This window comes from Bubalus bubalis, chromosome 11 (genome assembly GCF_019923935.1).
Source record: "Bubalus bubalis isolate 160015118507 breed Murrah chromosome 11, NDDB_SH_1, whole genome shotgun sequence".
NCBI lineage: Eukaryota > Metazoa > Chordata > Mammalia > Artiodactyla > Bovidae > Bubalus > Bubalus bubalis.
In genome coordinates, this window is record NC_059167.1 from 1573448 (window position 1) to 1596259 (window position 22812).

General features: G+C 47.8%; 1 protein-coding gene across 16 annotated transcripts in view; it reads right to left on the bottom strand.

Moving 5' to 3' along the window:
• Positions 1-22812, bottom strand: part of TDP1 (tyrosyl-DNA phosphodiesterase 1) — a 74903-nt gene that overhangs the window by 20019 nt on the left and 32072 nt on the right. For 13 of the 16 annotated variants that reach the window (XM_044924633.2, XM_044924622.2, XM_044924628.2 and 10 more), the window contains 5 exons: positions 22424-22472; positions 20833-20899; positions 18850-18957; positions 15126-15241; positions 11999-12078 (listed from right to left, as the gene is read on the bottom strand). In XM_044924633.2, the coding sequence (XP_044780568.2) occupies positions 11999-12078; positions 15126-15241; positions 18850-18957; positions 20833-20899; positions 22424-22472 (420 nt within the window). Of the gene's footprint in view, positions 1-11998; positions 12079-15125; positions 15242-17048; positions 17190-18849; positions 18958-20832; positions 20900-22423; positions 22473-22812 lie in introns of those variants that run through there. The other 3 variants (XM_044924635.2, XM_044924636.2, XM_044924634.2) reach the window with 3 other exon arrangements.

Below are 22812 nucleotides of genomic sequence, written 5' to 3' on the forward strand. Positions count from 1 at the left end.
TTCCAATGCAGGAGACTCCAGTTTGACCCCTTGTCTGAGACGATCTCCTGGAGGAGGAAATGGCAACCCGCTCCAGTATTCTTGCCTGGAGAATCCCATGGACAAAGGAGCCTGGAGAATCCCATGGACAAAGGAGCCTGGTGGAATCTTTCTAGACCTGGGGACGAACTCATGTCTCCGGCATTGGAAGGCAGATTCTTAACCATTGGACTACCAGGGAGGTCCTAGAGACATTATCTTATGAAAAACTATAGATCGAGTATGCTGCTGCTGCTACTGCTAAGTTGCTTCAGTCGTGTCCGACTCTGTGCAACCCCATAGATGGCAGCCCACCAGGCTCCGCCGTCCCTGGGATTCTCCAGGCAAGAACACTGGAGTGGGTTGCCATTTCCTTCTCCAGTGCATGAAAGTGAAAAGTGAAAGTGAAGTCGCTCAGTCGTGTCCAACTCCCAGCGACCCCATGGACTGCAGCCCACCAGGCTCCTCCGTCCATGGGATTTTCCAGGCAAGAGTACTGGAGTCGGGTGCCATCACCTTCTCTAGATCGAGTATAATCTATAAAAATACTGAATCGCTATATTATACCTGAAAATAATATGATGACTCAACTATACTTAAAAAAAAAAACTGTGTCAGTATAACTTTACAGAGTAAGACTGCTGTGGGAATCCGAGTCAAGGAGAGACAGGCAGCAGTGAGGTGAACAGAACCGTTTCTGGGCAGGGTGCTAAGGGAACAGACAGGAGAAGCACCGGGACCAGAGCTGTGGGAGCTCTTAGCGCAAGTAAGCCACAGTGTCAAAACGCAGAAGTGCACTCGCAGACCTCCCACCCTCCTGAGCGGACCAGGGGACTTGCTTTGATGCGCAGGAGCCACAGGCATGAGCATCAGCATCTGTGATGCGTCACAAAAGCGTAAAAAGGAGAGGAAGCGGGAAGCTGACAATGCAGTGATACTATGACTCTAGGGAAAAAATACGGCTCCTTAGAAGTCCAAGATGACAGCATGCTTTTATTTCTCTTGCTTGTTAGTAATGTGAAGTGACCTCCAGGGCAGAGACACAGGTGTTAATGGCAAAACCAACCAGTGTGAGGTGGAAGCCATCTTCCCGTGCATTTTTTCCCAGCTTTCTAGATTATCACCGCCTGGTAACTCTCTCCACGTGTCAACATAGCACCGCAGGTTAAAGGCACTTTCTGGAAGGCTAATTTCCACTCTTCCCTCACTAGTCTCATTTTCTTCAACATCCCAAGATCTGAGGGCTTATTCCAAGATAAACATCAATGGAGACCATGAGGACACCTCTTCATATGGTCTCTTCCAGCCCTGCTTTGTATTTGGCTTCTAAGAGAATTCTAAGCACCTAGAACCTTAAAGTCTATCCTGAATAATGAGACTAAAAAGTCTCTTCCAGGCTGTCTAGGTGATAAACTTTTATTCCTTGAAACAGTATCCTTAATAATCCTTTACACTCCAAATTCACTTTGGATCACTGGTACCCAGGACAGCCACAGCCGGGACACGGGGTGTACATGTGCAGACTCTGACCTGCCTGTGTGTGGATGGTGAGGGTGGGTGCCTGCCAGTGTCTGGCAGAGGCACAGTGGCCCCACAAGCCTCCTGACGACAAGCTCTTTTGTTCCTGAAACGCCAAAGCAGTTTTAGCTTCCAATCTTCTCCAGCCAGGACTCACGTCCACGGCCTGTCCTGGCTTTCCGCTGTGGCCACTGCTGCCCGCGAGCTCACTCTCCCGTGTCTCCTCTGTCTCCTGCAGGCCTGAGCTGCGGCTTCTCCCCCAGGGCTGCGCTTTCTGGGTACTGTCTGTGCTTCATCACCAGAGAGGGCTGGGTTTGAACTGACTTTGCATTCTTTGCAGGTATCAAACACTTGTACGTTGGAGAACTTCGGAGGGCGGGACTCTGGATGTGCTGTGTTATACCGCCTATCAGAAGTAAGCCACTAAGAAAGTCAGGCGGCTGGGTTGAATCACAGATATACAACTACAGAATGAAGGAACTACATATATAGTGGACTGACTGTAAGTCATTACTGGGAAAGTAATAAAAACAGGGGCTTCAGGGGGATGGATATGCACGTTAGTTAGGGTTCAATCAGAGAAGCAGAAGCACTTTGGTGTGTGTGTGTATATATTGTATTATATACAATATATATAATTTACAGGGATTTGACACCAGAGCTCCAGGAGTCAGTAAAGTAGCCTGGGTAACGTTGCTGACTTTGCCCTGGTTTCGTAGCCTGAAGCCTGTAGGGCGGGCAGAGCCAGCGAGGACGAACACACAGTGGAGGAGAGCAAGCGGAAACCCCACCAACAAGCTATAGCCACGGCGCCTTCGGGGAGGCCCTGACCAGAAACGTGCAAGAGAAGGGACTCCGCACAACAGACCTGGCTCAGCCCAGGCAAGCAGACACACTACGAAGCCCCCACGGGGCGGAAGGTTTTTTCCCCGAGCCCCCAGCTAAGCAGACTAACAGTTAGTTATTCAACTGGGCACTTTATGGAGCCCTGATCACTGCAGATGGTGACTGAAGCCATGAAATTAAAAGATGCTTACTCCTTGGAAGGCAAGTTATGACCAACCTAGACAGCGTATTAAAAAGCAGAGACATTACTTTGCCAACAGAGGTCCCTTTAGTCAAGGTTGTGGTTTTTCCAGTAGTCATGTATGGATGTGAGTTGGACTATAAAGAAAGCCGAGCACTGAATATGATGCTTTTGAACTGTGGTATTGGAGAAAACTCTTGAGAGTCCCTTGGACTGCAAGGAGATCCAACCAGTCCATCCTAAAGGAGATCAGTCCTGGGTGTTCATTGGAAAGACTGATATTGAAGCTGAAACTCTAATACTTTGGCCACCTGATGCGAAGAGCTGACTCATCGGAAAAGACTCTGATGCTGGGAGGGATTGGAGGCAGGAGGAGAAGGGGACGACAGAGGATGAGATGGCTGGATGGCATCACCGACTCAATGGACATGAGTCTGAGTAAACTCGGGGAGTTGGTGATGAACAGGGAGGCCTGGCATGCTGCGGTTCATGGGGTCACAAAGAGTTGGACATGATTGAGAGACTGAACTGAACTGAACTGAATGACCAGGAGCTCAGCTGTGGTCTATTTCCTGCCAGGGCCTGCAGAGCATGGCTGTTAAGAGATCTGATTCAGCCCACAATATGGGAATTCTGTCCCATGGCTTAAAGCTTGAAGGCTAAATTTAAACTAATAACGTATAATGGACAAGTCCTAAAATAAAGCTCAGCAAAGCACAGGAAGGCCGTGGAAGGGACACGAAGAAAGGAAGGCCAGTGTTGAGAAGAGTCCATCACCTCCCACCCCAGCCTGAGCCTGGAGCGGCTGATGGAGCTGAAGATTCTGTTGGAAGGCGTGTGAATCCCGGAGGATGACTGCTGTTCTGGGAATTGTGTCCTCTGATACAACGTTGCTTTTGTCATTGGTCCTTCATCTTTCACCGCTGGTCCTCTGCCCCAGCGCAGAGATGCCCAACAGACTGAGCTTTTAGCCACGCCTCCTGGAGGAGGGTGTGGGCAGCAGATGCCACAAACAGACAGTGGACAGCTGGACAGTGACGCGAGAGGGGATGGGGGCACAAGAGGGGATGGGGACGGAGCAGCTGGGTGACGAGGGTGGGAAGGACGAGCTTGGGCTTGGGCTGCGGTCTCGCTGTCCCCAAGCCCCACAGCTGCCTGCCTGCCTCTCTCTCTCTCACACACACAATGATGCCGTGCTTCACATTCCACTTTGCATTTGCTGTAGATTTCCCTGTGCTGCACCTGAGCTCCATTTCTCTGTATGTACTGAAAAACACTTTTTGCGAGGAATATGGAAAGATACTGTCACTGCGAAGGATGTGATTGTATCTAAGTATATGCAAAGACAGTCTTTAATTCTGACAGATTCTCTCGCATTTCTAAACCTATGTTTAACTCTGTGAATTTCTACTCGTAAGTCACGTCACCAGCCTTTTTGCTAGTGGACAGTGTGCTCTCGTGTCCTGTTGCTGCTCTGTCACAAACGGCCACAAATGCTCTGGCTTCAAACACCGCCAGTCCTTGACCTCACACTCTGGAGACCAGCCGGGATGGGTCCTGCTGTGCTGAAACAAGGTGTCAGCAGCTTTCCTATTTTTCTCTCAAAACCTCTGGCTGTCAGCCTTCTACGCAAATATTATTCTTAACTGCCAGACCCCATGGGCTTTCCATACTCCTTATTCTTCTAGACCAGTGGTTCTCACTGGGGGTGATTTTGCCCTGAGCGGGCATTTAGCAATGTCTGGGGACATTCTCTAGAGGTCAGCAACACTGCTGGACATGCAACAGTGCACAGTGGCCCTGGTCGTCGGGGTGCCACGGCTGAGCGTCCGCTCCAGACCGCTCTGCTGCAGGGCAGCGTTCCTCCTCTGCCACTGGCCTCTGAGGCCCCCTCTCTACGTGCCTACCCTGGTTCTCTCCCAGCTCTTGGACTCAGCCTCTCTTGCGTTTGCTGCTCTTGCCACCCGGTTCCATACCCTCAGGAGTTTGAGCAAACTCCAGGAGGTGGTAGAGGACAGGGAGGCCTGGCGTGCTGAGGTCCATGGGGTCGCAGAGTCAGACACGACTGAGCGACTGAACAACGACCGTGCTCTCTAGACTGACGCTCTGTCCTTGGGCCTCTCCTCACATCTCTTCCCTGGGAGTTTCCCACTCACCAACTGCAACTGTCATTTGAACAAAATGACGCTCAGACTCGGCCAGCTTGGATGGCTCACCAAATTTCCAAATGGGCATCTCCAATCACAAGCTGGATTTCTCAATGGGGATACCGCATGGTCATCCCAAACCTAGCTTTCTAAAAACCGAAACTCATCAGCATGCCCTCCCTTCTGAAAACCAGCCTCCTTCTGAATTTGCTTCTGTCCAGTCTCAGGCAGGCTCAGAAGTCGCAGTCTTTTGGACTTGTTGGCTCATGTGGCAACTATATAGAGGCAGGTATCAAGTTTTTTTTTTTCCCTTTTTCTGCCCCTTATAACATCTTTTTTTTTTTTTTGGCTGCATTGGGTTTTTGTTGCTGCACGCAGGCTTTCTGCAGGTGTGGTGCACAAGCTTCTCACTGAGGGGGCTTCCCTTGTGGAACATGGGCTCTAGAGCGTGCGGGCTTAGCCAGCCCAAGGCATGTGGAATCTCCTCGGACCAGGATTCAAATTCATGTCCCCTGCATTGGCAGGAGGATTCCCAACCACTGGCTCACCAGGGAAGTCCGTAACATCCTCTATTTCAAAGAAGATCTGCCCAGTTCAGCCCTTCCCACGCCAGACCTCAGCTCCACATGAACTGCCCTGTCTCTGACTGTGTCTTCCCCCTGGGGCTCTCTAAGCGCCAGCGCAGCCTGTCTCCTTAAGCACATATCAAGGCTTAGGAACCTCCACAGTCTGACCAAATCTATGCCCTTCAATTTTATGTCGCATCATGCCCTTTCATGATTCCTCTACCCTTGACTTAATTGATATACCGTCTGCCTCCACATCTTTGCAAACATCATTTCCTCCACCACTACGTCTCCCACCCTGCCCACTCCTGTGATGACAGCCCTTTCCTCCTCCACAGATTCCAGCTCTTTGAAGAAGCTGTTGATGGCTTTTCTAGCCCACAGATGTCTGCGGCCCTGAATCCTGCAGATGTTAGGCAGGCGAGACACGTGTTATTAATTCAAGAAAAGAGCCTGACACACAAAGGCTTAGAAGATACAATGTATCAAGACTTTTGTTCACTGCAGCTAAGAGAGTTAACCACAAACATGTAGAGGAAAGGTCTAACTGCTGACAATTAAGCAGGAGAGGCACAGTGGAGCAAGTGTCGAGAGCAGAAACTTCAATCCTACTGAGGGCAATCCTGCTCATCTTCAGGTTTTGCACCTACAGAGTAGGGTAACACACCTGCCTCATAAAAGTGATGGGCAGGTACCTCCCTGCTGGTCCCGTGGCTAAGACTCCAGGGATCTCTCACAGGGATCGAACTAGATCCCACAAACTGCAACTAAAGACCCTGGCATGCTACAACTAGGACCCTGCACAGCCGAATAAATACTAAAAAAAAAAAAAAAAAAAAAAACTGTGTAAAATCCCAGGCACATACATGATGCTTAACAGATGCTACCTATTACCATCATGATACTTGGCTGAATTTATGGGAGGATGACTCTGGTTCTTCTCTGGCGGGACTCACCAAGCACTGCCATTCTCCAGGAGGCAGGTCCATTCAGGTCTCCTGATCCTAGAAGGTTACAGTGGTTGATGGGTTCAGAAATTACTCCTCAGATTACTTCACTGATTTAGCAATCCCACCACACGTGTCTGAGGCAGAGATAGAGTGACCTTCTATTTTATTTTGTAAAGAATGATTTGGGTCTCCTGGATACAGATATATGTCCCCCAAATTTCACTACAGATATGAGAGATACAGTGCCAGGAATTTAAAAGCATGGTTAAAATTAAAGCAGATGTCTTGTGAGGTTAATTACCACAAAGGACACGTCATATCTGTGTTTTGGGGGCTGATATCTGACTGACAGATACAATATATTAACAAAGAAACGTCAGCAGGAAAAGAAAAATGAAAACGATTACGACCTTGCTTTTCCACTGATAAGCAAAGCGAAGCATCAGAAGAGATCCTTGGGTGTGGGTTTTCGCAAGTAGCGCTCCTGACTCTGGTCACCAAATAGACGAGGAGTCCACACGCAGCCCCACTCTGCTTCTCAGTCACAGTCACGGCCCGCTTCCTAATCTGCACTCGGAAGCTGGGCTCCCATTCCACGGCGCAGGCCAGCCTAAGGCCAACCTGCACGGTAAAAGGAACCCCTCTCTCTTTGATCCCACAAATCAAGTTAACAAGGGCTTTAGAAGCCATCAGGTTAGCGTCCAGAATCCAAAATGGCCAAGAATACTGTGCTGTGGGATCAAAAGTTGCTTTTCAAATCTCAAGTCAAAATTGGTATTTAGAATATCATGTCAAAGAACTTCAGCATATACTTAATAGTAACCAATGAGCCAAAATTGCTATTTCATTTTTGACTGAAACGTTCCATTATTTCGGTCCGTCTCCTGTGGTGGACGGGCAAAACAAGGACTTGAAAAGAGCAACAGATTCGTAAGATTTTTAAAAAATAATTAATTAATTTTAATTGGAGAATAATTTATTCACAATATTGTGGTGGTTTTTGCCGTACATCAACAAGAACCACCCACAGGTGCAGCTCTGAGTTCCGGTTTTGGCCAGCTGTTTCCTTCGGCTTAACATCCTTTGGCATCAATTTCTTTGCTTGTAATATGGGTTTAGCACCATACGTTCACTTCACTGGGTTATAATGAGCGATGAATAAAACAACAATCAACAATAAGGTGAATGTGCTTAGGAAATCATAAAGCACGGCACGAAGGTAACATCTGGAAAGCATCAATACTTTTTTAAAAAAGGATTTGTTTGTTTATTAAGCTGTGCCAGGCCTCAGATGCAATATGTGGGATCTAGCTCCCTGACCAGGGATCGAACCCAGGCCCCTGCGTGGGAAGCATGGAGTCCCAGCCGCCGCACCACCAGGGACCTCCTGGAACGTATAGGTACTTTTAACAGATCTGTGAAATGGTGTTAGAAGGCTTTGGGAGGTTATCTATTGTAATATTAACTTTTTCTTAAACATGAAGTGAAGTGAAAGTTGCTCAGTCGTGTCTGACTCTTTGCGACCCCATGGACTTCTCTAGGTCAGAACACTGGAGTGGGAAGGCGTTCCCTTCTCCAGGGGGATCTTCCCAATCCAGGAATTGAACCCAGGTCTCCTGAATTGCAGGCAGATTCTTTACCAGCTGAGCCACCAGGGAAGCCCTTTTCTTAAATCTAGGGACTTCTCTATTCAGATCAGGACAGTGGGCTCTGGGAGTGGTTTCCAGAACCCTGAGGGCTCCATGGACACAGCACGAAGTCCCCGACGTAGCCCAGTCCATGACTCCCCACGTGGGGAAGCAGCTTAGAGAATGGAAGGAGCTGTCGAGAAGCAGAGGTGTGGCTGTGGGTAGTAGACCATTTGCATATCCAAGAAACACTGAAAGCTCTGATGAATAGCCCATATCTGGTCAATTAACCTGAGGGCCCTTCAAAGGCTTTCTGAAGAAGAGTCCTCCCCTGAGCCCCCAACAAAGTCTGTGAGGGCAAGCCTCTGACCTCTGCTTCCCCGGCCCCCGGGGGCACAGCCTCTGCACTGAAGCGGTGAAGCCCATGAGTGGTTTCCATTAAGATCTTCCAAGACGCATGGGCAGCCTCCCTGGGGTGAGCGACGGGCTCCGCAAGCCCTGCAGTGCCGGGAATTCTCCTGGACAGTTCTGTCCACAGCCCTGCGGGCGACCTGGTTCCTCCAGCTGCCCCGGCCTGCTCTCGCCAGCCCGCTCCGGTGTCCTCCAGGTCTTTCTGTAAGAAGGCCTTTATGTGAACGGTCCTCTGCTCTGCCCTTCTGCGGCCACCTTTGTCTGTAACTTTGCACCAGCTTCTTGGTAGTTTTTTCTGCCCTCACGCTTTAGTTTCTCTTTTCTGTCCCATAAACCAATTCCAGAAAGCGTACAAGACTTGGAAGAAGGAGCTGTTGAAGCTCTGGTTCGACCATGTCCTCAAGGAGCAGCCTCGGCTCTGCGCCATTTCTATGTTCGTGAAATATCTGCGCTCCTTAGATCCAGAGAGCACAGGGTGGCATTACCATGAAAAGAGCACATCAAAGCTTTGAACAATGATAGACATTATCAGTAACATCAGTTCACAGGCCCTGAGCTCCCGCACCTGAAAAGCCTCCAGTCCTCTGACGTCACTCCGGGCCCGCGAGCCCGGCCCCGCCCACCGGCCGGCAGCCCCTGCACAGCGCCCCCTGCCTGCCCCTCCTGCAGCACGCTCTGTCTCAGGGTTTCAAGTTCATGGCTTCTTCCACCTGGTGTGTCCCTCGGTCTGTCACACACAAAATGGACCACGTCCCAAGGCGTGGTTATTTTACGCAGAAGTGGTCTCTCTCTCCTCTGAGCCATCCCTTCCCGTTTTTGCCACCCTGGATACTGTCATCCTGCTTATTTATCTTCTATAAAGAGTACATCACGAGAAACGCTGGACTGGAAGAAGCACAAGCTGGAATCAAGATTGCTGGGAGAAATATCAATAACCTCAGATATGCAGATGACACCACCTTTATGGCAGAAAGTGAAGAGGAACTCAAAAGCCTCTTGATGAAAGTCAAAGAGGAGAGTGAAAAGTTGGCTTAAAGCTCAACATTCAGAAAACGAAGATCATGGCATCCGGTCCCATCACTTCATGGGAAATAGATGGGGAAACAGTGGAAACAGTGTCAGACTTCATTTTTTGGGCTCCAAAATCACTGCAGATGGTGACTGCAGCCATGAAATTAAAAGACACTTACTCCTTGGAAGGAAAGTTATGACCAACCTAGATAGCATATTGAGAAGCAGAGACATTACTTTGCCAACAAAGGTCCGTCTAGTCAAGGCTATGGTTTTTCCTGTGGTCTGTCTAGTCAAGGCTATGGTTTTTCCTGTGGTCATGTATGGATGTGAGAGTTGGACTGTGAAGAAAGCTGAGCGCCGAAGAATTGATGCTTTTGAACTGTGGTGTTGGAGAAAACTCTTGAGAGTCCCTTGGACTGCAAGGAGATTCAACCAGACCATCCTAAAGGAGATCAGCCCTGGGTGTTCTTTGGAAGGAATGATGCTAAAGCTGAAATTCCAGTACTTTGGCCACCTAATGGGAAGAGTTGACTCATTGGAAAAGACTCTGATTCTGGGAGGGATTGGGGGCAGGAGGAGAAGAGGACGACAGAGGATGAGATGGCTGGATGGTATCACTGACTCGATGGATATGAGTCTGAGTGAGCTCTGGGAGTTGGTGATGGACAGGGAGGCCTGGCGTGCTGCAGTTCATGGGGTCGCAAAGAGTCGGACACGACTGAGGGACTGAAGTGAACTGAACTGATGCCCTTAACTGCCACAGAGTGAATCGTGAATTCCCATGAACACACACACACACAAATGAATGTGTGCACACATCTAACTGTATCCTGACCAAGTGCTCGGCAGACTGGCAGGCTGAGCAATCACTAACCCAAGCTTGGGACATTGGCAGGCCCGCAGGCCCAACTGGTATTGGGAACGGGGGCTGAATGTGGATCTACAAAGGCAGTGCAGATGAAAGACTGGATGAGAAGGGACTTCAAAGTGGGACGACAGGAACATCCAGAAGACCCAGGCTCTGGGAGAATGGACCTCTACGCCATGTGGTTGGGTTTGGTGTGAACAGAGTAGCTGGGCAGAAGCTGGAGAAGTCAGGCCCTCGCTCAGGTCCCGGATGTTGACTAGTAAGTGGGAACTGGTAGCCAGGATGAAGAAGTGTTTCAAGAAAGCCCTGAAGGGATGCTCCAGTGGGTAAGTTAAGACTGGTACCCCAGTGGGCAAGACTCCAAGCTTCCACTGTAGAGGGCACAGGTTTGATCCCTGGTCAATGAACTATTTAAGATTCTGAATGTTGTCTCTGGTGCAGCCAAAAAAAAAGAGCCCTGAAGATTTAAGCACTGGACTGTGACAAATCCTGGCACAGAAGGGATGGTCGGCGGATGGACTAGCAGAGGCAGGATGCACAAGGCGAGGGAAGATAGGCCTCAGGCCCCTCACAGCAGCCACGCTGTCGGCTGAGTGCACAGCAGGGGCCACAACGGACAGCAACGGCAGAAACCGAAACCTCACTGAGGGAGGAGGGAGGCAAGGCTCTGGCAAAGCAACGGCCAGGAAGTCAGAGCGTTCTGGGCTAAATGCCGGGAGAGAAGAGCTTGGGGGAGACACCTGGGTTAGCAGCGGGGGAGGCTGCTAACCAGGAAGAGGCAAGGTCTGGCACGGCAGTCTTCAGGGAACGAGGCTGCCATGAGCTTTTGAGCCGCGTGTTCTCCCAAGCCTCAGCCAGCAGGGCCTCAACAGCTAGAACACAAGCTCCTTGCGGGCAGGGCCCACGCCCTGTCCATCATCTGGCACCAGAGCCGAGCGCAGCGTCCGGCACACAGGCACAGGCAGTCACACTGGACTCTTGGTGTGAGGCCTACCCCTCTCGCCCTGCCCGCTGCGCCTCCTCGGGAATGTTACTTAAGGCCTCTCTGCTTAGCTTTCCTAGCTCTAAAATGAGGATCCGCGCCCCTCGCTCCTCACTGGGAGGGTTCAGGGAGTGAGCAGAGTCAGCACATGCACCGCCGTCATCCAGGAGGCGTGCTCTCTGGAGGCCGGCTCCTGCTGCAGGCTCCCAGACAGCGCCTCACCTCCAGCCACAGGCACCGCTCGTCACCAGCAGCGCTGGAGTTCGAGGGTCTAGAGACCCCAGGGTGGGGGTCCCAAGCTTCCTCCCACCAGGGATAACGCGTTGAGAGACTTGCTCCCACGAGCATGGAAAGGGGCCTGCGCTGGCCTTGGTCTCCCCGCACCAGAGCACGAGAAAGCAAGGGGCCTGCGATGGCCTCTAACACACAAAGGAAGTCGCTCGCAGACATTCGCACTCATAACAGTCATTCGTAACAAGGTACACGAGGCATACCAACTAACACCAGGACCTTGGAGCCGCAGTGCCAGGGAACCAGGTCCACTCCAATGCCATCTAGGAATAATTTTTCTGTGAGGTCCAATGTGATTTTTTTTTTTTAAAGCTCAAAGGAGGAAACAGACTATTAGTTTCAGAATCAAAGGAACAGACATTAAAGAAGCACCTCACTACTGTGCGGAAAGGCAGAGAGGGCAAGTGCCCTTAATGTTTCCTCAAAAAAGCCGCAGCGGTTTTGTAGCCAAGCACTTGCCTTGTTTTCCCCTGAAGTGGCCGCGCCACCACGTCTGCGCACGCTGTCGGTTGCTAGGCGGCTGTGGCAGCGGCCCCGCCCTGCCACCCACAGTGCACAGCTTTCGTAACTGCTCTCACCGGGGTTTGCCAAATACTCCTCGGCACTACCTTCTCAGACAAGGCTGCTTCTTCAAGCTCATCTTCTTGCCTGCTTGGTCCTGTGGCAAAATTTAAACACTGTCTTTGTCATTATCTTCTGGCAATTTCCATAACAGGCTGCCCATCAAACATGGGATGATTTCACAGGAGCATCGAGAACTATAAATAGCTTTTCATAAAAGCAACCAGACAAAAGCCTGCCGACGTAACATTCTAATAAGTTCAATCCAAAGTGCTAATTTTAAGTTTCTTTGAACACATTCTTCTGGCTGAATATACTTGTGTTGCTTTTATAGAATAATTATGACTAGTCTTAAACTTAACCACACTGAGTTCAGAAAAGGCTTTATTTATCAGAAGTCTTTAGGTCCTATATTACACATCCTTTTTTCATATAAACCAAATAGATAAAGTCTTGATAAGCTTTCTTGACTCCCTACATGTCTAATGAATATGACCTTAATAATAACACGTGGTTGTCAACAGCCAGTAAAAATTAAGCAGTTAACGAACACTTAACACCTCATACACTTTAATGGGTGACGGCCACATTTACGTCCTATCATTGTCCTCTGATCACTCCATAAGTCAGATAAAGGCCCAGATAAGAAATGGTTTTTCCAAGATTTGAGTGGCAAGGCTAGTATGTGGCAATCCCAACTTAGGACATGGATCTTTGGACTCTACCTGGGGTCTATTTCCTCCATAGTAAGATGGCTGATTGGATAATATCATCATCCGAGGTACCTGAATTTGAAAGGGCTGATGGAGTTAAAGCAAAGAAACCAGCAGTGGTGGTTTGAGGATGAGCAGGATGGCTGGGGAATGAGGAGGAGAAGACAAATTCCCTCTGTATACCTCTCATCTGTGATATGTAGATATGATCTATTTGAACAGAAGTATTTTGTAAAGGGCTCTGATTCAAATATGCACTGGTCCCTACACATAACTGGGCTCAGTGTTAGGCGCATTAGATGCTGAGAATAAAGGTAAGCAAGCCCCTGGCACAGGCTCCCAAACAGCTCATAATAAACTGAGGCCAACAAGTGCCCTCAAAACCAACAATGAAGACATACAAGGACCAGGCAGGAAGTGCTGTGTGTGTGCTCAGTCGTGCCTGACTCTCTGTAACCCCATGGACTGTAGCCCACCAGGCACCTGTACCCATGGGGTTTCCCAGGCAAGAACACTGGAGGAGGTTGCCATTTCCTCCTCTAGGGCATCTTCCCGACCCAGGGATTGAACCTGAGTCTCTTGAGTCTCCTGCACTGGCAGGTGGATTCTTTACCACTGCACCACCTGAGAAACCTTACAAAAACACAAAGGAAAAATAATGACTCATGTCTGCTGAGCTAGAAGAAGTTTCAAAGGGGAAGATTTGAGAAAATCCTTAAAAATAAGCTTAAGAGTGCTGGACAGTACAGAAGGGAAAACACACTTAAAACTTGAGAAGCTCAGAAAATGAGCGGTAGTTAGATGAAGAGGGACACCATCCATTCATTCACAATTTCCTGGGCCACTGCAGACCGGGTACTGTACAGGCACTATATTTATTGGTCTGAAAGAAACCACACGTATTTCACAAAATTACCAAGTGTCAGGAAGGGCATTCCAGTAGGAAAAAGAGTACGGGACTTACGAACTCATTTTCTCTTAGAGCAGGACAAAACAAATGGAGACAGGTCCATTCACAAAGAAACTTCATTAAAAATGGTTTTAGGGGAGATTTTGGTGATGTGGCAACTATATAATACTAAAACATAACCTAGGCTCTATACATGCTTTCAGTCAGAACCCCAATCACAACACATCATGAAAGAGAGGGAAGGAAAAAACCTGGTATTTGTGAATATAAAAGGATAAAGTAGAAGATGAAAACTATATGGAAGCTAGCGCTTTCTGTAAGATTTCAGTCCCTGATTTCAAGCTGGTTTCCGCATTTGTGAAATGTCAGTTGGGTAAAACCAAGTCTCTGTGACCAGGAAGCCAACATCCTCTACTTATGATGGGCTGAGAAATGACCAGCGACCACTATGCACAGTCTACAGGAAATATGTGAAGTGCGTTGCTACAGTGATGAGGTTCTTTTCTTGGCAGGGGCTGGGGGGGAGTTGTATCTTGTAGGATTCTACTTATCTCTTATAAGACTTATAACCATAATTTTTAGCAACCCTATACACCCACGAATGTGGGTCTCCAAAGCCATCGTGCTTCAGGTTAGAACCTCCCTCCAATCAAGTTGCCTCCTTTGGCTCCAAACACTGCTAGGGCTGCACTTCTCAAACAGCCTCTGGGGGAGCCTGAGGGTCAGTCTTGTGAGTATGCTCAAGGAGACTTTCCCTTGACTATGGAAAACAAACATCAATTTTCAAAACAGGAAGAAATTATTTCACGTCAAGGCTGGAGAAGCAGATGGAGGAACCCAGCTGAGTAATGAATGGGCCAGAGGAGGGCAGAATTGGAAGATGGCCTCTAAGATTCAGCCTCGCTCCCGGTGTACACTTCCAGTTTATCCCCTCCCCTGGAGTGTGAGTAAAGTGTGAATATAATGGGATTTCATTCCCATGGTCAGGTCACTAATCCCCGCACCTCTGAGTTAATCAGAAGGTTTGGGATGATCCTGGGCCTGAACTAATGAAGTGAAGCCTGGAAGGACGGACTGGGCCCTTCCTGGGGACTGAGATTCTCCTGCTGATTTTGTCTTTTCTGTTTCCCTCCTGTTGATTTTGAAGAAGCAGTGAGCTACGCTGTGAACTACTCATGAAGAGACCGCGTGGAGCACATCAGAAGCGGCACTCGGAGCTGAGAACGCCAACAGCTCACAGTCACCGAGAAAGCAGAAGCCCCGGTCCTCCAGCCACAAGCAACGGGGTTCTGCCAGCAACCAGCGAGCTTAGAAGAAGACTCTGAGCTTTAGAGGGGCTCGAAGCCTTGCTTGACACTGTGAGTCTGTGCAGAGGACCAGCCAACCCATGGCCAGACTCCTGAGCCACAGGAACTGCCCGATACCAAGTCTGCAATTGCCTTCGACCACTTAGTCACAAGGCGCAGAACAGACGCATGTCTGTTAAGAAAAAATACTTACTAAAGTGCCACAGAAACTCACTTTGGAGGAAATTCTGGAGAGCGGCGAAAGGATGCGAGGCTGGCAGTGCTTTCATAAAATGTCTAGTTTCTCCAGGTGGCCATTTTACGGGGCAGCACTTCTGTGGACGTGCAAATCTGGCTTATTAAAAGTCATATTATTAGAGTCAAATTCACATGGCTTATCATCCATATTGCTTATTACTATTATAATTTTTTCTGAGAATATTGTTTTAATAAAAAGCACTTATTCATCCCAAGCATCAACATTAACAGGGAGTTTTAACAATAGATCAAAGTAGTAAAGTGTCAAGAAAAAAAAGTGAGGGGAGGAGTCAAATACATGCGGCTTTGGTATATTTATCTTTCGGGGAGGAATCAAATATATGCAGCTTTGGTGTATTTATCTTTCACGACAATCCAAGTCTTAAAACATAACATATCTGCCCCTTGTGGATGGACTGCTGGATTTGCTGGCATTATCCCTTCATTTGGACTAGAATCCATGGTTCTCTGTGCAACCCCACCTCATCACTCTAAAACAGGAAAATGCAGGAACGGAAAGAACAGCAGCGCTCGTAAATCAGCTGTTCACAAAGTTCCGAACTTATTTGCAAAGGTGGCAGCACCGCAGCAGGAGGGCCGGCCGGGGGCACTTAGAGGCAGGGCATCTGCGTAGCTTTCGCCACGGCATGGCGGTCAGTACGTGGGCGCCAGGCTACTTAACACCCTGGAAAGAACAGGATAGTCCTGCACAAAGTGTCCTCTTGACCAAACCCCCAGGGACTGCTCTGCCCTCCTATTCCACTCATTCCAGCAGCACGCATTGTTTCTCAAACACAAACCAGAATATTCCCAACTGTGCCTCTCTCTGGGAACACTCCTCCCGGCTCTCCATCCACATGGCTCCCTTCCTTCCTTCAGGTCTCTGCTTAAATGTCGCCGTGTCAGTCAGGACTCCCTGATCATCCCATTTAAGGAGCAGACTCCCTTCCTGACACAGGGATGGCACACGCCTGGGTTCCTGGACGCTTGCTGACCCTCTCTGTGCTTCAGTTCTCCCATTAGTAAAGGGGACGAACACAGCTCACCTGCAGGACTGTTATCAGGATTACATGAGGGTGTGTGTGTATAGACGCTGCTTTTTTAGAAGAATGCCTGAAACTCAGCATAAGCACTGGGCTTCCCAGGTGGTGCTAGTGGTAAAGAACCCACCCGCCAATGCAGGACACGTAAGAGACGTGGATTCGAGCTCTGGGTCGGGAAGATCCCCTGAAGAAGGAAATGGTAACCCACTCCAAGATTCTTGCCTGAAGAATCCCATGGACAGAAGAGCCTGGTGGGCTACAGTCCATTGGGATCACAAAGAGGTGGACATGACTGAGGCGACTTAACACTAAGCACCACGTGTTAGCTTTGAACATCTAAAAACAACTGAAACCAACTTGGAAATTAAGCTATTACTTAACTCACTATACTTACTGGCAAACTTCTTTCTGTGAGCTCATCAGGTGACAAAAGCTGACCTGAAATAACGTGAGGCTACTTGTAACAGTGCTACGGATATTAAGCACGTGTTATATGTGCTCACATTAAGCTCCAAATACTGAACCATATCTCGTCTCAAGAATTTTGAATAAAGGACTGTGCACCTAAATTATTCTTCTACTTTACTTTTCTCTGTAGCAACCATCATCATTTAATATATACAAATAAACTTGGTTTCTATGCAATTCTCACTACCATAAAGTCAGGACTGTGTGCTTTTACGGCACTCCCTGAACCTGGAGAAGTGCCTGCCACATAGTAGCTGCTCAATAAACACATGTTGACATGGTTAAATTTTACAATGTCAAAAATACAACGCAGAACATTGCTTAAGTAGAAGGAAGACTGTTTCTGGAGGATGGTGACCAGTTGTTCTGTAATTCGGGAGGGAAGGCTTGGGCCCAACCCACCCGTGTGGCTTGGGAACCCGGGAGGTGTGATGTTTAGTCCTGGTCTGTTCCTCCCCTCCCGGGCACCAGCCCTCGGCTCCACTCTCCCCGACCATCCACACACAGGCTCAAGGTGTCAACGATCAGTTCTAAAGAGAATTCCAAAACATATTACGCATACGCTGACCTTCTGACTCCAACATCGCCCACAGACAATTCCACTTAACCTTCCCACCGCAAGAGGCCAATCTAATCCAGCTGCCCATTCTCCCAGCAAAACCAGTTTTATTTCTTGACTTCTCTAGAAGGTGACCGCCTCCTACCTCCCTACTGGCCACACCCCAAACCCAGGACCCGTCTTTGAAGCACCTCCCAGTCAGTTACGTGCAAAGTCCAGGCAGCGCTTCACTGGCACAGCCTCCACCCTGGCCTTCTGGCGAGCTGATGCTTTTGAATGCTTAATTTCTCTGGGCACCTGTTTCCCCAGCAAAAAAACCCATGGTGCTAGACAAGACCACTTTTACCCAATAACTGATATGTTTCTCTATTTGTTTTGACCCTATTTTGAGAAAAAGCATTCTAAGTTAAGAGGATTTTCACCAAAGCTGGAAGAACAGCCTTCAAATTCAACATTCCTGCAAAGTGGCATGATTCCAGTAAGAGCCTTGATGAGTATAAAAAAGTAACAAGATGGGTAGAGTCCTAGTACCCAAACTGGTAGAGAATCTGTCAGATCTGACTGAAGGGAATGTCACGGCACTTTACGCCTTAACACAGGGCAAAGTAACGAGCTTTGTAATAAAGCGGCCCTTGGGGTGTACGATGGCCCGGCTCTCAGCATCCCTTCCGAGGGTGGTGTTTTAGAATCAGAAGCAGACAGATTATTTCACCTAGCCCTACTGACTGATCATCAGAGTATACAGGGAGCAAAGGTCACACACAGCATCAGGATGTGAGACAACCAGAATCAACAGCCAGGTCTTTCTCCCTCAACTTAGTCACTTGGTTTTAACATTTAACACCAGACAGTTCCTGAACACACAGGTGGCTGACACGGAAACATGGTCTTTGAATATCCAGGCCCCTTTGGAGAGGGTCAAGGATCCACGCGATGTCTGAATTTGTGTTCTTGTTGGTTGACTTTGTAGAAGACTGGGCAGCACTGTGCCTTGGTTTCTCATCACTTTCATTCTAGGAACACTGGTTTTAACCTAGCTTTTGCAAGGGTGCTTTATTTACAGTGAAATCAGGGGAGTAATGAACAATTTTGCACTCACAAAGCAGCTAGGGCTTGAGCTCCACGCCCACAGAGGGGCCACAAGCCCTCTACACCTCTGCTCTCCTTGGTACTTCCTGCCCCAGACGATGACTTCTCCTCCCAGGGCATCTACAGGGCACACCTCATACCCAGGCACCCTCCTCGTCAGAGGCAGAAGTTTCTCTTTTCAAAGGCACACAGTGCCTTTAAAAGAAGGGCACCAGTGCCCCTGGCCATCCTCCACGGCCTCAAGGGCGGAGCTGGAACACACGTGACCACGGCCTCGCGTGCCCTGGGTCCTTCTGTCCCCAGCACTGGGCTCTGTCGTGTACCTCTCACAAGGACCCCAAAGGCAGCCACCACTTTCCCAAGAGTTGGACACGACTTAGCGGCTAAACAACAAATCACAAAGACACAAACACACGTACATATTTAAGAGAAAACGAAGGACGGTTCACAGAACCACTTTTTGGAAGTGCACTCAGTCCTCTTAACAGGAGTTGCAAATACATTTTAACAATTTTTCCCATCAAGAATATAAGAACTCGTACCTTGTGACAAGGAACCAAGCGATCTGACTGAAGTCTGGAGAGGGTCTCAGGTACGTCTTAATATGTGGCATGGCGTTGCTGCGGCCTGACGTGTCAGCTGACCACTTGCTGGTGATGGAAAAGGCACAAATCACTCGTCAGAAAACACAAACGGGTCATCACAGGCCTAATACAAGAGAACTGCATGAGAAGCAAAATCCTGACGTGTAAAAAACAGTGAGTGCATTGTTCTCTGTGATATGACCTGAGAAAACGTCCTAAATTCTGTTGAGCTAACAGGATAACACATGTTCATTTTAGAATGTAGGTACGTAGAAAATACCACCTACAAAAAGCACTGGAAACTGCAGGCACTTGGTCCCCGCACCTTGTTAGGAACACACGTATACATACGCACATGTGCTATTTCTATCATGCTTTTAACTGCATGTGGGCACACCTTATCTCTTTAAAAGTAGGAACTGTGTTCCCGGAACACACTGCTGAGTGGGAAGGCTCACCAAGTGCTTGCCGAGTGAACAAAATGCAAACTGGAAAAAATACAAACAGGATGAATATCAAAATGGAAGGCCGAAAAGCAGGGGGATCATTCAGAAATATCCCAAATGCAGATACTCATGTGTCTAAGCTTGGTTTCTAAGTTTCCAACATTTTTGGGACTAAGGTTTCATGGGAAAAAAAAGACCTATACCATGAGGTAGGAATCCTCCCTTATGAATACAAGAGGACGGTCCCTCAAGAGAACAGACTGAAAGAGTAAAATTGGGATTTGGCAGAGTCATTATTAGATTATGAAATTCACTTGTGGGGCTTCCCTGGTGGTCCAGGGAACAATCCACCTGCCAACGCAGGGGACACAGGTTCGATCCCTGCTGTGGGAAGACCCCACATGCCATGAGGCAACGGAGCCCGTGCCCAAACCATCGCGCCTTTGAGCCACAACCGTTGAGCCCTCGAGCTGCAGCTTCTGGCGCGCCCCAGAGCTGGGTTTCGCAACGAGGAGCCACCACACTGAGAAGCCCATGCACCGCGATTAGAGAGTAGCCTCCCTCTCTGCAACGAGAGAGGAAGCCTGCTTGTGGCAACAGAGACCCAGGGCGGCCGATAAATAAATGAATAAAAGTTAAAAACAGAAAAACAAAATTTGCTTGTAAGAACATAATACTCAAAGGAGCTCAATTTGAAGAAACGTCCTCTGCAAAATAAAATCAAACACCTCCAAAGAAAGCATTACAGAAAGGCTCCAGGATGACATGCTGAATGACACTGAAAGCTCTTTTTCTTTCTTTTGGCCATGCCACGGGCGGCGTGCAGGATCTTAGTCCTCTGACAGGGAGTGAGCCCAGGCCCTTGGCAGTGAAAGCAAGGAGTTCTAGCCACTGGAGCGGCAGAGAATTCCCAGACTAAAGCTATGGAAAGGTAATCTACCTTCGTTTCTGGTTCCAGCTTAAATATATGTCTGTTGAAGCCAGAGTGAGACTGCAGCTAGCCGAGAACATGCAGGGTGGGCGGCGGAAAGGACGCAGAGCATCCCTTCAGCCTGAGCGTTCGGCCGCTGGCTGGTCCGTGCAGCAAGCCAAGGCTGCCGTGTGCCCCGGAGAAGGGGCGTGGGTTCTCCCCTCAGAAGCCTGCAGCTTCCCAGTGCATGAATGTGTACACAAAGGATGGCATATTTTGGAAATATGAACTGAAATGCTGCTTATGTAAATTCTCAATTTCCCAACATGTTCTTTCACTTATCCTTTTTCTTTGGATGCCAATATTTAAACAGCAAACTTAGAGAGATAAATTAGACTCTGGTATTAAAAACCAATTCCAAGAAATGTCTAGAACTTTAAGGGATTTCTATCACTAACATAAATAGATTAAAAATACAGCCATATTATGTAAAGCTCTTTTTTTTTTTTTTTAAAGAAAATCAGACAGACAACATTCTTATTTTACTTGAAAGAAGCAACAGCGCATTCTAACCAGATTACTTACTGAAAATAGGAATGAAGCCAATTCTGTTTCTGCGCCGTCTGGATGCTATAGGGAAGAGAGCCCCCAGCTTTTAAAACAAGAGAAATAAAGTAAACAAAGATTATTGACTATAATTTGAGGACCCTCATTAAGAAAATCTATATATAGTGGTTAAGAAGCCACCACTTATTCCGTCTTACGGAACAGCTCTTTGAAAGGGAACATGCACACCTGCATTAGCTGTGTTCTCTCAGTGGGGTTTCCTTTCTTAGAAGTGCGTAAAGTGTGAGTTGCTTAGTCATGTCCAACTCTTGCCCACCAGGCAACTTGTAGCCCACCAGGCTCCTCTGTCCATGGGATTCTTCAGGCAAGAATACTGGATGGGGCTGCCATTTCCTTCTTAGGGTGCATATCAAATAGTATATGTTAACTATCGCAATAGAAGACGGTATTTAACCATTGGAGGGGGTGGTGGTGGTACTTTAACATCTGTAACAGCACAGACTGGAAATGTCAGGAGAGACCAGAGATGAGCCACGGCCCAACCTGCTGCCCTCGCGCAGGTAGGACACCCTGAGACACACTTTGCGAGACGAGGGTTCCTGCGTCTTTTTTTGGGCCCAAGACCAGGACGCTTGGGAGAGGGGAGACTGGGATGAAAGCCTGGTTGTCCTGCCTCCTTCACTTTTACATTGATATTTCCAAAGAGACTCTGTCCTAGCTACACAGATTCTTACAAATGCAAAAACCAAGGATCACTAAAATAAAATGTTCAGTAAACCATTACGTTTTTAAAAATGAATCCTAAACGCCATAGTCCTACAGAGAGAATAAAGATACAGTTCCCAGTGGAAACACAATTAGAAGCCAGTATTCTTGCCTGGAAAATCCCACGGACAGAGGAGCCTGGTGGGCTACAGTTCATGGGGTCACAGAGAGTCAGACATGACTGAAGCAACTTAGCACACACATATACCCTGTTTGGGATTTTGGTTAATACCGTCTGAATACACTACCTGGGGGTTGCTGAATTCCAAACAAGTGCCCAGCACTGACATAAGGGAACTAGAGGACAAGACTGAAAGATGTCTACAGAACAGTCCTGGGGTTTACAGATGAAGCCCTTGAGAGACTAGCTATATCAACTAAATTATATCACACCAAAGATTTTATCTCAGTATTAGGCCTCAGTTCCAGACCCTCAATGTGACCTGTATCGGGGAGTCAAATCTGGAAGAACCACATTGTACTTTAGGCCGGGGGGGACGTGGGGGGAGAGGTGTTAGAAAAAGGCACAGCATGGGGTTGTGGCGGAAGCTGGTTTTATCTGGATGTCTTATCCAGACAACCACTGGTGGCAGAGGGGAGAAGAATCTTTTTGGTAAAAGTATCAAACACTCAGGGCTACTGTGAGGATGAAACTCAAATTGCTCAACTGTGTGGCATCATCTTTAGAACACAGCACCACCCAGTATTACCTGCTTTAAGGATCCTCATCCAGTTAAGAGAGAATAATCTCCAAATTTCTCATCAATACCTTTCTGACCTCAAGTTAAAAAGTTTACCAGGGTACACACAAAAACACAATCGGGACAGTCTTCCCAACAATTACCTGGATATCCTTCTAAGCTGGTCCGCACATTTTCCACTGAAGGATAGATCTAAAAATAAAAACAACACTTAGAATGTACAATGTTGAAGAAACTATCTATGTGTGTTAAAAGGAAAGAAGTTTAGTTTTTACCAAGATGAAAATCTCTATTAGAAATAATACTTCAAGACTTATAAAACATGCTTTAAATTTTAAAAAGTTCCCATCTTATTGAAAACTATTGAACTTCTAGTCATTAAACTACAGAAAGCATTTATAGTCAATGAAAGAAAATTACATTTCAATGAGTATTTTCTCGTCTGAAACACCAAGAGAAAAACTTAACTGAATGTAAAATTAATTCTTACTTCAAATATCTCTAAATAATTAATAATGCCTGTAATTCTGCT